General features: G+C 29.8%; 1 protein-coding gene across 1 annotated transcript; it reads right to left on the reverse strand.

Annotated features, from left to right (window-relative positions):
• Positions 1-1,214: 1,214 nt before the first annotated feature.
• Positions 1,215-13,453, reverse strand: ANNAT4 (annexin 4). The gene is made up of 6 exons (XM_028263709.2): positions 13,317-13,453; positions 10,726-10,895; positions 6,698-6,916; positions 2,048-2,272; positions 1,783-1,854; positions 1,215-1,678 (listed from the first exon to the last, which is right to left on the reverse strand). The coding sequence occupies exons 1-6, from the start codon at positions 13,366-13,368 to the stop codon at positions 1,469-1,471; spliced, it is 948 nt and encodes a 315-aa protein (XP_028119510.2). The 5' UTR covers positions 13,369-13,453; the 3' UTR covers positions 1,215-1,468.
• Positions 13,454-13,842: the final 389 nt, after the last annotated feature.

Here is a 13,842-nt window from a genome sequence, read left to right on the forward strand (position 1 = left end):
AATCGTTATGCCGATTTGTTGTTGATTATTTAATTGAGATTGTTATTTATTGTTTAAAATTTAATCATAATCATAAATTAATATCTCGGGGACTTTTAAAATTTTTCATCTTTTTTAATAAGATTAAAGCAACCAAAACGCATAAATGTGTAAACACTGAAGTAAATAAGGGTAAAATATTTATTTTAGTAAAAAAGATATGACAGAATAAACTTTTCATCAATACATATCAATGATTACTGATGAAAATTGACCTAAATATTATTAATTAGAACCTAGAGATAAGTATAATTATGTCAAAAGTATGTGTCTAATTGTATATTTTTCTAAACCTCAAGAACGTGAGTGAAATATACCCAACGTGGAGAAGTAAATGACACCAGATATTTAACACAAATTGTTATTTTTTTGGATACTTTTGCTCAAAGGAGATTTATTAAAAAATTATTTTTCAAGTGTTTGTATCTTAATTAATCCATAAGATATTCTTGTATTTTAATAAGTCTTATTATTTGAACATTTGATCTATCAAATCCTAATTCTCATATTTAAAATATTTTATGGACATTTCTACCCTTACAAATATTTTTTGAACAACTAGCAATTTAGTGATGTGAACATTCATATTTTACAATGTGAATATTCACATTGACGTGTGAATGTTCACATTGACAGTATAAACATTCACATTAAATGTGTGAACATTCACATCACGAAACATTCACACTGTAAATGTGAATATTATTAGGGGTATTTTGGTAACTACGTCACTCATAGAACTTATTAGAATATAACAAAATAATATAGACTAAATAGAATACAAGTATGTGAAAATGGATTTATGAAAAAGTACCCATTTGCTCAATCACTTATAGTTTAAAATTGGCCAAATCACAGGAAAAAAAAATCTAAAATACTCTTTTTCATTGCCTTTAATGATTAAAATATCTTTTTTGTCAGTTTTGCTTAAAAAAAAATAGACAAATGGTTTGAATTAAAAATAAATCAAAAGATTAGCATTTAAATTGACAAAATTAAAAACTCACAATTTATTTTGTTATAAAGGTTAAACCTTGAATTTTTTTTATTATTTATTTATTTATTGTAATTTTCCTTTTAAAATTTCATAACATTCCAATACTGTCAAAACTAGAAATGAAGGAGGGTTTCAATTTTTTCGATAAAAACAAAATACTTGCAAACTAGAAGGGATATTTGAACAACCATACAAATGGATTTATTGAGTCACTAACAATTCTTCTTTCACAAGTAAAGCATAGACAGAAACAATAAAAATGGATACAATAGACCTAATAGATGCTAATACATGGGATGATTTATAAAGTTCACCCTTTATGATGATACCAATACTCATACAAACACAAGATTGCAAGCATCAAAATAAAAGATTATGCCTTGGAAAATCCAGAACAAATCATTGATGTTAAGTATAGTGCTCACTTTTCAATTATCCCCCTCTTGCAAGTAAGATCATCAAGAAATCCTTAAAGTTTCCCTTAGTTACGCGCTCAATCTTCTCGGTTAGTGTAACTTTGTTTTGCTTATGATACTCTTCTTTGATCACTTTCATATCTACATCTGCTCGGGTTACTATCACTCGAGTTAAGCCCTCTTTGGTATTCTCATCTACACCAGGACTCATCGCTGAATCCAAAACCTATAACAATAAAAGTACATGTCAAAAACTAATTCATGAAGTTTTTCGGGGTAATTACCAATTTGTAAAGTTGTAAATAAAAAAGACATAAATCAATCCCTAACCCTGATGAAATAAGCATAGGGAGTAGATAGGCATTGCACAGTGTCTTTTAAGCTTGAGTGAGCAACAAGATCCTGAAGAAACATGAGAGATCAAAAGTAAAAAGGTGTTAGTGAATTCTAAGTTGCATTAGTCTAGTCAGTTTTGATTGGTCAAGTTCAAGAATCTCAGAGATTCATTGTTTTTCTCTTATTGTATATGACACTTGATGTTCTAAAAGCATGATTTTTTGCTTTGGTAAAATATTTATTTATTTATTTTGAGTACCTCATCAATATTATTCCCAGAGATCTCCTTGTAGTGATTGAACACAGCCTTAAGATGGAGCTTGCTTCTTGTTGACAGTATCCTCACCACCTCGCCATCCGCGATTGGATTCTTCTTACCAGCATTTTTAATGGCAGTACAAAGCGTCTTGGCCTCAGATTTTGCTGTCTCTTGATGAACTCTTGTACCTTCATAGCGATACGAACTAACAAGTGCCACCAAGAGCTGTTCAATAGAAGCCAAGAAAAAAAAATGAGAGTCTATTTTACGTCTAGATCTCATAGTTTTGACTTTGATCACTTACATCAATAACTTAGTGTGAGTGAATTTTTTGTTCCTTGGTTGGTTGTTTGAAATTTGAAATTTCTATTTTAATCTTTTGCCCATTAAGAACTTCGTGTTCCTCTTTTTCTTTCTAGATTATCTTCTGTTTTGTATCTTTGAATTCTCTTCCTAATTGGCAACATGATGGAGAATGTATTCAACTTTGATGGAAGACTTAAACCTATTTATAGGTTACTTCATACCATTGTTCCCCCACTTTGGCAATTTGACATTTACCTTTGATATTAAAATAAGATCACCTTAAACCCAACTTGTTTCGGTTGGAATTGTACTCTCTCTCTCTCTCTCTCTCTCTCTCTCTCTCTCTCTCTCTCTCTCTCTCTCTCTCTCTCTCTCTCTCTCTCTCTCTCTCTCTCTCTCTCTCTCTCTCTCTCTCTCTCTCTCTCTCTCTCTCAGTGCGTGCCATAATACATGTTAAAAATACCCAAAGGACTAAACTTAGACCTTGTTTGTCATAACTTAAAAAAGCTAAAAAGTCAGAAGGTCACTATTCTATTTAAGTCACATCATCTTATTTAAGTCACATCACCTCTCTACCACATCATATCAAACCCAACCCATATCCAACTCATATTTCATAAAAAGTCAAAAAGTGCACTTATTTAGATCATCTCAAACCACCCTTTACTAGAATCCGTTTGTTTCGGCGGAAAACATTCTCAACAAAAAAAAATTTAGAAAATGTATTCCATAGACTAATAGTTGCGTTAGTGTGATAATACTAGCGGCGACAGTGGGGTGGAGGAGGAGATGGAGGTGGAGGTGTTGGGGTGACGGTAGTGGTAGTGGTGGTGGTAGCAATAGAGGTGGTGGTGGTGGTGTGGTGGCAATAGAGGCGGCAATAGTGGTGGCGACGACAGGGGTGGTGGTAAAGGTGGTAGTGATATGGTAGAGGCAGTAGTGGTAATGGTGGTGGTGGAGGTTGAGGTAGAGGTGGTGGCGGCAACGGCTACAGTGGTAGTGGTAGTGGTGGTGGTGGTGGAGGTTAAGGTGAAGTTGGTGGCGGCAACGACTGCAATGGTGGTGGTGGTGGTGGTATGGGTGGTGGTGTGAATGGTGGTGGCAATGTGGTAACGTTGTTAAAAGTTTAGTTCGAAAAATATTTTTCGACTTTTAAAAGCGAAAAATATTTTTCGACTTTTAAAAGTGAAAATTATATATTATCCCAAAAATAAATAAATAAAAAAAGTCAAAAAATATTTTTTGGTCAAATTGGCCTGTTTTTCATTGACCATATAAAATATTTTCTGTTAACTTTTATTTTCTGTCGTACCAAACACCAAAAAATAAGAAAAACATTTTCTGAAAGCGTTCGCATGAAAAGGATCTCAAGTCCATAAAAAAAGAAATTTGAAACTACAAGAAATAAGAAATTCTTAGGCTGCGTTTGGTTTATAAATTTATAAAGAAATTTGAAAAAAGAAACGAAAAGGTAGGTAAAATGTGTGTAAAATATAACTGTACATTTTTCTTTTTCTTTTTCCTTTTCAAATCTCTACTCGAATCCATGAATCACATATATCCATAGGCTCATTTCTTTCTTCATTTCCCACCATTTTCCAACTCAACCAAACATAGTTTGGAATTCGAATTCTATCAATTCTTTTTCATCTTCTTTCTATTTCCATTTCCCTTATCAAATTCTCAAACTAAACATAACCTTAACAAAAATGACTAAATTTTTTACGAGTTTTATAGCCATAAGACTTTCATCCCTCTATATATAATAAAAGAACTACTAATTTGACGAAAAGGAAACAACTAATTAGCTTAATTTCTTGCTAAACACAAAAATAATAAAAAAGAATAGAAGATTATCAAAACTAGTAAAATGTTAAGCCCAAATTTGGATACTAAGCAACATTAGAAATGTCTCAAGACAAATGACACAGAAAATGGACATTCCTAAAAACAATTTTCAAAACAAAAATTTCCTTTGAACGACAAAAATGTGAATTTGGACGCAAATCTGGGAATCTACTTAAATTCTGCTAAGATGGCAGCAAATCAATGAGTCTTATTGTTTGCGCCATTTTCAATTAGACCACTAAATTTGAAGTGATTCTAAACTCATCTGCCAAAATGACAATTTTTCCCTTGAGCTTAATTAAGTCTTTTCTTGGATTTTGTTGGTTCAATTGTTTTAAAGACTCTTTTGCAACGTGTTCTACATCAATATCACTATTCCCACCATGTACTAAGTTTTCCCTACAATCCTTGCCCTATACACATACATTCTTTGTCTTGGGCCTATGATTTCAACTAAATTAGGTAAGAAACTTGGTAGAAAAACTTTTTAGGTTTGCCTCTAGGGGCTAACCCAAAGAGGAAGAGCACTTGGAACCCAATACTGGATAAGGTGAGCAAGAGGTTGTCCTCTTGGAAGAGTAAGCTGCTGTCTTTTGCTGGGCGTTTGACTTTAATTAAATCAGTCCTATCCAATTTGCCTACTTACTTTCTATCTATTTTCAAGATGCCTAAGGGGGTTGCTAAGGCTTTAGCAAAAATTCAATCAAATTTCTTGTGGGGAGGAGCAAAGGATGGGAGGTGTGTACACTTGGTTAATTGGGGTGAGGTAACTAAGAATAAAAGTCAAGGGGGCTTGGGTGTGAGAGATTTGGGCGAGGTGAATGATTGTTTGTTGTTAAAATGGTGGTGGAGATTTGGGTCAGAGGATAAAACCTTGTGGAAATCAGTTGTTTGCTCAAGGTATGGGCGTTCCGGAGGGGATTGGGCACCAACTTTGTCCAACACAGATGGGGCGTCTACTGTGTGGAAGGATATTGTGCAGCTCAATTTAAATAACCAGTCTTTGGGTGTGTTTTTTCCCCAGAACTTCAAGCTATCAGTGGGAAACGGGAGAAGGATCCAGTTTTGGTCGGATGCTTGGCTCAATGGTAGAAGTCTGAATGAGGAGTATCCTAGACTGTTCAGTCTATCCACTGAGAAAGATGGAACATTACAGCAAATTAGTGCAAAAAAGAAACTTGGGGTATGGCAGCTCCAGTTCAGAAGGAGATTGTTGGCATGGGAGGAAGAGGAGCTGCAGAGGCTGACTGCATTCCTGGACTCATCTCCTGATCTTAGAATTGAATCTGAAGACTCTTGCTCTTGGCTTGCATCAACATCTGGTAAGTTCTCAACATCATCGGTGTGGAGTTGGTAGGGTGCAAATAAAGGTCCTGAATTGAGAGTGCCAGCTGGGGTGTGGGTTAGCCTGGCACCTCCCAAGATGCAGTTCCTATGCTGGCTTGCTTGGAGAGGCCGCATTAAGACTTCTTTTTTCCTTCAGAGGATTGGGGTTCTCCCTCCCAATGCAGAGACCCAGTGTGTTTTTTGTCAATCTGTTGTGGAGTCGTTGGAGCATGTGCTGTTGTTTTGCCCACAGGTTTGGAAATGCTGGGCAGCCATGGCTAGTTGGTGGGATCAGCATTGGGTCATCCCTGGTTCTGTTGAGGGTTTGCTCCAATGGTGGTCTGGGAGTAAAGTGAAGTCTTGGGTTCACAAAGCTTGGCAGGCTGTTCCAGCACTAGTGATGTGGTCTGTTTGGAAGTTAAGAAACGAGTGCAGATTTAAGGGGGTTACTCCAGATTTTGCAGGTCTAAGTGAGAGGTTGAAACTGCAGATTGCTCTGTGGGTGAAGTGGTCCTTCAGGGTCGATTACTCAGTCCATGACCTTGTCTCAAACCTACATCAGATCAGGCAGTGCGTCAATTAGCAGGCAAATCTGCAAGCAGATTCTGTGTAATGGCTGTCCGCTGTTCTCTGAAGTGGGCCTTCCTGGGTGCAGCTCTGTAAGCAGATTCAGTGTTGTTAGCTTTGTTTGTAGATAGTTTCATTTGGGTGCAGTTCCTCTGTAAGCAGACTCAGTGTTCATTGTTTCATTTAGCTGTAGCAGATTTCCTCTGTAGCAGATTTAGCTGGTCAGTTTCTTTTGGTTTTGTTCATTGTCTTTTCGTTGGTTTCTCACCAACGAGGAGGTTGGAGCTCCGTCTAGCTCCAAGCTCCTCTTTGTTGATGTATTACGTTTGTGTTCATCAGTAAAGTTTCATTTGCCGATCAAAAAAAAAAAAAGTTAACGCGAGCTACATAATTTTAACGGCTAATCCACTGGTCCATTAGAATTAATTTTGTCAAAATTTAACCAACTTATAATAGAGCAAGGGATGAACTCTATAAAAATAATGCTACTTAGCTTTTAGAATAGTCGAGATCAGCGTAAGCTAATCAGACAACCGATTATAAAAATAAAAATAAAATAAAAAATAGTAACCATTATGTATGCTTGTGCAATACAAAACTCACATTGCGTTCAATGGTGTTGACATGGAAGGCGACATCTTCCTCGATGGAGCGTTCAAAAATAGAATGATAGGCTTTTCTTGCTCCTAATAGCTCTTCTGATGATCGAGTACACCCAATCTCTATCACTACATTGTATGATTTTGGTCCATCATTCAATGCATCCTTAATCAATCGCGCATCTCTTTCCCAAGGGTGCATTGTCCAAAGAACCACTGCACTCTTAATATCAACCAAAAAAAAAAAAAAAAATTAATAATTAACATCAATTAAACAAACATATGAAATTTAAGGGTGCATTAAGCAAAGTAGACTCACTTACAAAGAATTTTGTATTTACCTTCGTCACAAAAAATAGGACCATAGGTAGGAGAAACTCCAACACAAGTGGCAAAACGGGTAAATTATACTTTACCCTTTTTATATTTAGCTATTTTTTTACTTTGACCTTTAAATTTTATTTTTTTTATTTTGATCTTTCGTGTTTCAAATTTTTTCTAATTTACTCTAAAAGTTAATTTATGTTCAAAATTAGATAGAACATGACATATTGACAGTCATGTAGCATAAAATTTTTTTGGATAAATTCCAAATACACTCTCTGAGTTATACTTAAAATATAGATTGCCCCCTTGTGGTTTGGAAAATTACGAACACTCCCTTATAAAAAATTTATTTAGCAGAATTAACTAAAAAAATAAACGCCATGATTGGTTCTCTTTTGGAATCACAACTCTAATAAAAAAATTTCAAAACTCATAACCATATACGCAATTCAAAACTATTCAAAACTCAATTCAAAAATTATTTTCAACTCATAACCAAACACACAACTCAACACTCAATTCAAAACTCTTTTCAAACTCAAAACCAAACTTGTTTCAACACTTTATTTTAAAAGAAAAAATTCAAAAAATATTTTTTTTATTTTGTTTTCTAAAATTATTCTTAGAACCATGATTTGACTGTGTAGTCGTGTTTTGAGTTATGAGTTTTGAAAAAAAAAAATTCGTTTGGTTATGAGTGTTGAAAAAAAAAAATTGAGTTGTATTTTGAGTTTTGAATTGGATTATAAAATTTTTTGGATTTATTTTTTTTAAATATTTAAAAATTTTCTTAATTTTATTTTTTTAGGGTAAATATTTTATATTTTAAATATTTATTTATCTATTTTTATGTTCATTGTATTTCATACATTTGTGTGATGTATTTTTTTAAAATATTTTAAGTATATTTTGTAAATATCTAAAATTAAAAATATATATATTTTTATTTTAAATGTATAATTTTATTTTAAATATTTTTTATTCTAAATACTTTATTTTATTTTATAAATATATTTTTAATTATTTTATTTTATTAATATTAAAAAAATTGGATTGCCATATATATCTAAATCATAACAAATTATTTGGTCAATAATCAAAAAAATAACAAAAATTACTTTTTGAAAAAATAAAAAAATAAAATTATTTTTCTTCAAATAAAAAAATAAACAAAATATTTTTTTTAAAAAAATATTTTTTTCAAAAAAAATATAAAATAAAAAATAATTTTAAAGGACAATTTAAAAAAAAATTGTTATTTTTTTTTAATAGAATTTTGAAAAGAGTTTGATTATGAGTTTTAAGAATAATTTTTAAATTTAGTTTTAAGTTATGTGCTTAGTTACGATTCGAGTGTGGAGTTGTATTTTGAGTTTAAAATATTATAAAAATTAAATTATTTGCAAAATAAAATAAAATATTTAAAATTAAAAAATACTTAAATAACAATTATATATTTAAAAGAAAAAAATAAAAATTTTCTTAAACATTTTTAAATATTTTAAAAAGATAAATCCAAAAAATTTCAAAACACAACTGACAACTCTTTTCAAAACTCAAAACTTTTTTCGAAATTTAAAATTCAAAAACTCCTTTCAAAAGTATTCTCAAAAACTCTTTACAAAACTCATAACCAAACAAATTTTCTTTTTTTAAAACTCAACTCACAACTCCACACTTAAATCACACACTAAAATCATAATTTTAAAACTAAACCAAACGGATCCAAAATTCCTAACTGTTAATTACTTAAATTATTAATTAAAATATATTTTTGACATCATTAAAAACTGTTAATTGACGTGATGATTTATTCATAAAAGAAGCCATTTGTTAAGAAATTAGAAATTATAAATTTTAGGGGGCTTGACGTAATTTCTAGAACTACAAGGCAAATTATATTTTAAGTAAATCTTAAGGGGTGTATTTATAATTTATTTAAATATTTTATTATATGTAACTCACACCTCTGACATAAACCTAAATTTCAATATAATAATATATTTTTCATGTTATGTAACAGTTAACGTAGCATTTTCTGTCTAATTTTGAACATAAATTAGCTTTGTGAGTAAATTGAATATATATATGTATATATATATATATATATATAACATGAACAGTTAAAGTAAAAAAATGACCAAACATAAAAAGAGTAATGCATAATTTAAACGTGGCAAAATGAACATTTTAAACAGTTTTGCTAGTGAAATTCCATTTATGTTTCTCCCACAAGCTCTCTATTGGATGAGTCATTTTACCTATTTTTAGTTTTTACTCTCCACATGTAACTAATATCTAATGCTAAGCAAATGTATATTCCCACCATTATATACATTTACCTAGCATTAGATACTAGTTACATGTGGAGAGTAGAAACTAAAAATAGGTAAAATGACTCTTTCAATAGATAGCTTGTGGGAGAGACATAAATAAAATTTCACTACCAAAACTGTTTAAAATGTTCATTTTATTCATTTTACCTATTTTTAGTTTTTACTCTCCACATATATGTTGCTTGCTCTATCTCGGCTTCTTCGCTGCTTTAGCCATTCATCTCACAAGTCTTGTTTCAAATTTTTTTTACACTACTTATATTTGATAAATGCAGATTGCAAATCTGACGTAATGGAGAACTTTAAAAATGTCCCCTCAAACTTTGTGTGAAGTTATTTATTTTATTTAAAAAATATTACCGTTTTGCATGTATCACGTTGGCAATTATTATGTCACAACTAAGGACTTGCCATGAAAATTATATTTATTTTTTAGGGATAATTATAAAACAAACCTCGGAGTTAACAATTATGTTAATGATTTAGGGGTTACATTGCTTACTTTTATTTATCAAAAAAATAAAATAAAACAAACATCAGAGTTAGCCTAAACCTCAACTTTTCGATTGTGTCAATTTAAATTATAATATTTTGATTTGCTTTTAATCTAAATCATTAGTCTATTTAAAATCAATAGAAAATGAATATTTCAATTATTAAACTCAATGTAGAAATATATAAAATGTCTAAAATACCATTTTCATTGAGTTTAATAATTAAAATACTCATTCTTCTATTGATTTTACATAACAAAAATATGCAAATGATTTAAATTAAAAACAAATAAAAAATTTAGAGTTTAAATTGATAAAATTAAAATTTTAAGATTTATTTTATTACGAGGGTCAAACTCTGATTTTTATTTTTTATTTTCTCCTATTTTTTATTTTGTGCATAAAATATTTTTTTTTTAAAAATGATTAATTTAATTTGCACCCTAAAATAATAAAAAAAATATTATTGGAATACACACTAAATTAATTAGATAAAATAGAAAGTTTGCCTATACTTGGCATTGTATTGGGGTTGCTCTAAAAAAAGGTCTTCTCTCTCTTAAGTATAACGTCACTTTACTGTTTGGAGGTTACAATTAGAATTCATTAACGCTTCTGAAATACTCCATTAAAAGTTTATGAAAGATAAATAAAAATTAATTCAAAATTTAATGCTGTATGAAAATGTATGTAGATGTTTTTATATAGAAAAATGTTTGGTAGCCTGAATGGCTTGAATACGTTAAAACGATGTTGTTTTACATTCAAAACGATGCCATTTTAAGTGTTTCGAGCTATTTAAATCAAAAAAATTCGGGTCACTTAGCATTATTATTATTATTATTATTATTATTATATAGAGAGAGAGAGATTACCTTAAAACGTAGAAATTCACGGTGGAGTTGTTCCACGTGTCCATCAACCCACCTCTCAAAAAGACGATCATCCTGAATGAAGAAATGGGTGCCCTTTCTGAAGGATTTCGTATGCTCCGCATGCCACTTTCCCAATGTTGATATCAATGACTTCTCATCCACACCAAAACCTACAAAATAAAAATAATTAATAAATAAAAATACACACAAATAGAATCAAATTTTATTAAATCTAAAATACATATAACTGTAAATAATTCAGTCGCTGTCTGATATAACTTATGAAGCACGGATATATGTACGGATATTAGTACAATACGGGTATGTTGATACGGTAAAAAAAAAAAAAAGGTACAAGTACAGGTACGGATACGGGTATGGGTATGGCTCGGTATTTTTGTAAAAATATTTATTTTTAACTTAGAGTAATGTAAAAATTGATTAAATAGTTTAATTTATTAAGATCCAATCTATAATTAATATTTAATACCAAAAGTAAAAGCATAGATCAAAATTAAATGACATTATATTAAATAACTTACAAACCAAGTTTAATTTTTAAATCGTGCTAAGTATATAAAACTAAAAATAAAAGATAAGTCTAATGAAAAGAATTTTATCACTGTAAAAGAAGAAAATATTATTTCGACTAAGGTATGTTATGACTTAAGTATATACTAGGTACGTCTGGGTATATCAAAAATTAAGAAGAAAAATTTGGGTACTTGTTTCGTGTAACCAATACGCATGCAAAATTATCATATGAAGTATCATACGCTAATAAGCACCCGGTACGAATATGGTATGTTTTTTGAAGCACCTATGTTTCATAGGGTATAACTTATGAAGTTGCATATATATATTTAAATTTTATCCACCCAAAATATATATATTTAAATTTATGTCTTACTGTTTAGTATAATTTTTGCTTACAGATTATGAGACAAAAAATAATTTAAATAAATTAAATATTTTGATTGTTGAAAAGTAGGAGAGAGATACTTTTTAGTTTTTTTTTTGTTTTTTTTTTATCGACTTTCAAGTTGTTAGAAGTTGCACTAAACACGACCAATATACACTACAACAAATTAAAGTTTTAAAGACAAAAACATATGAACAAAATCATTTTTTAGGAACGAAATATTTTTGTTACCAAAAGTTTCATTATTATATTTTTAGTGACAAAATTAGATATTTGGTGATGAATTACTATCTTTTTGGGATCAACATTTTTGTCCAAAAACCAAACTTTTTTTACCTAAGTTTTAGTCCCTATGTGTGCATTTATTACCAAACATTTTTAAAATTTTGTTGCTAAAAGTCTCCTTTTTTAACTTTTTGGGACGATTTTTTAACGACTATCATCGCGATGACAAAAATTGGTCCTAAAATAATTTTTGCAACAAAGTTTTTACTTTTGGAGACAAAAGTTTAGTACTTAAAACTCTTATTTGTTGCAGTGATAAAAATGTTTTGAAAATTTGTGAAAAAGTGAAAAATTTATTAAATTAATGAAAAATGTTTTGAAATAGGTGAAAAATGTATGATGATCTTTATTTATTTATTGTCTTTTTTAGAAAGACCCTTTCACATTATGTAAAATATCTAAAGATCAAGTGGCAGAAAATAAATTTTTTATTCCTTACGTATTTTTAAATTAAAATAAAAAACATATAAAATGTAATTTAAAATTTTGAAAACAAATAACAAATGTATTTTTAATTTTCATATTGTGCTTCATTCAGGAAAAAAAAAATTAAAATTAAAACATCATAAAAGGAAATGAAACAGATAAAATTAGAAAGAAAACTAAAATTCAGTAAGTTAAGGCAATAGATGGAGATGTAGTATATGATCATAAGTGGCCTATGAATATTGACAGGAAACAAATATATGAGGTCAAGGCATAGTCAAAGTAAAATCTAAAACTACCAAGAAACAAAATAAACAAAATTAAATGTGAAAAAACACCCTGTTTGGTAAACAATTTTCAAAAATAGTTTTTGTTTTTCATTTTTTTTGTAAATATTTTAAATATTTTTTCTGACTTTTTAAATTCACTTAATCTAAATACACTTAAAAATTAAAATAATTGTGAAAAAAATATTTAAAAAGTTTTGTATTTATAGATTTTTTTTTTAATTTCTTCACAAATATGCCATTTTTAGATACATCTAAGTTAGATGTATGTAAAAAATTTAAAAAAAATTAAAATACAAAAAAGTTTATTAAAGATAACAAAACACAAAATAAAAAACTAAAAAATTATTATTCTAATAGAGTGGAAGTCTGCATGAGTTACGATTACCCCAGCCTTTGAGGATAGTTAAAAAGTAGCTATCCTTACATGTGTGTAAAAATAATAAATAAATAAAAAGAAAACAATATGAGCACTATTAAAGAAATAGGAGCAGCATGAATTTTGGAGATTAAAAAACTGGAAAATGTGATCGAAACAACACCTATAAGATCACACCCAACTTATACCAAAAAGAACCATTTAATTATTTTTTTTTAAATGTGAATTCTTTATTGTTATAATTAATTTGGGAAGAAACAAAGAATAATTGAAAGGATGGATGAGAGAGAACCTGTGAAAGCTTTGGTGAGGGCTTCAATCTCATTAGACAAAGGCACAGCCATTTTTACTATTCTTCTATGATGAAGATGCTGAGACAAGTGAGGAATGAGGAGAGAGAGACTTCTCAGACATGCTGTATTTATATGAGACTGCAGGGGCATTTTGGTCATTTGGGTATTAAAATGACATATTAATCCCCAGTCCCCACAACTGGTAACGCATTTAACAAAAGCACCTACCACCACATGAATATTTTGTGGTATATTTAAAATTGCATTAAAGATTGAAATGCATCAAATTTGGGAGTTAAAAATATTTGCTTCATTTATAATAAAATTCTGTTTTTAACATAGTCCACACATATGTTTCGCTATTTTTATTCATTTCCAGTATTTAGATTTTAAAGAAATTTAAACTATATTTGTTTGGACGGATTGGATAAAGAGAGATTGAAATCCACTGGACTGTTAATCTTAGGATACATTGTTCTCAGACTATTTGATTGAACTGAATTTGTATCCTATATTTGTTTAGTA

Source organism: Camellia sinensis, chromosome 5 (assembly GCF_055761805.1).
Source record: "Camellia sinensis isolate YWXY chromosome 5, ASM5576180v1, whole genome shotgun sequence".
NCBI lineage: Eukaryota > Viridiplantae > Streptophyta > Magnoliopsida > Ericales > Theaceae > Camellia > Camellia sinensis.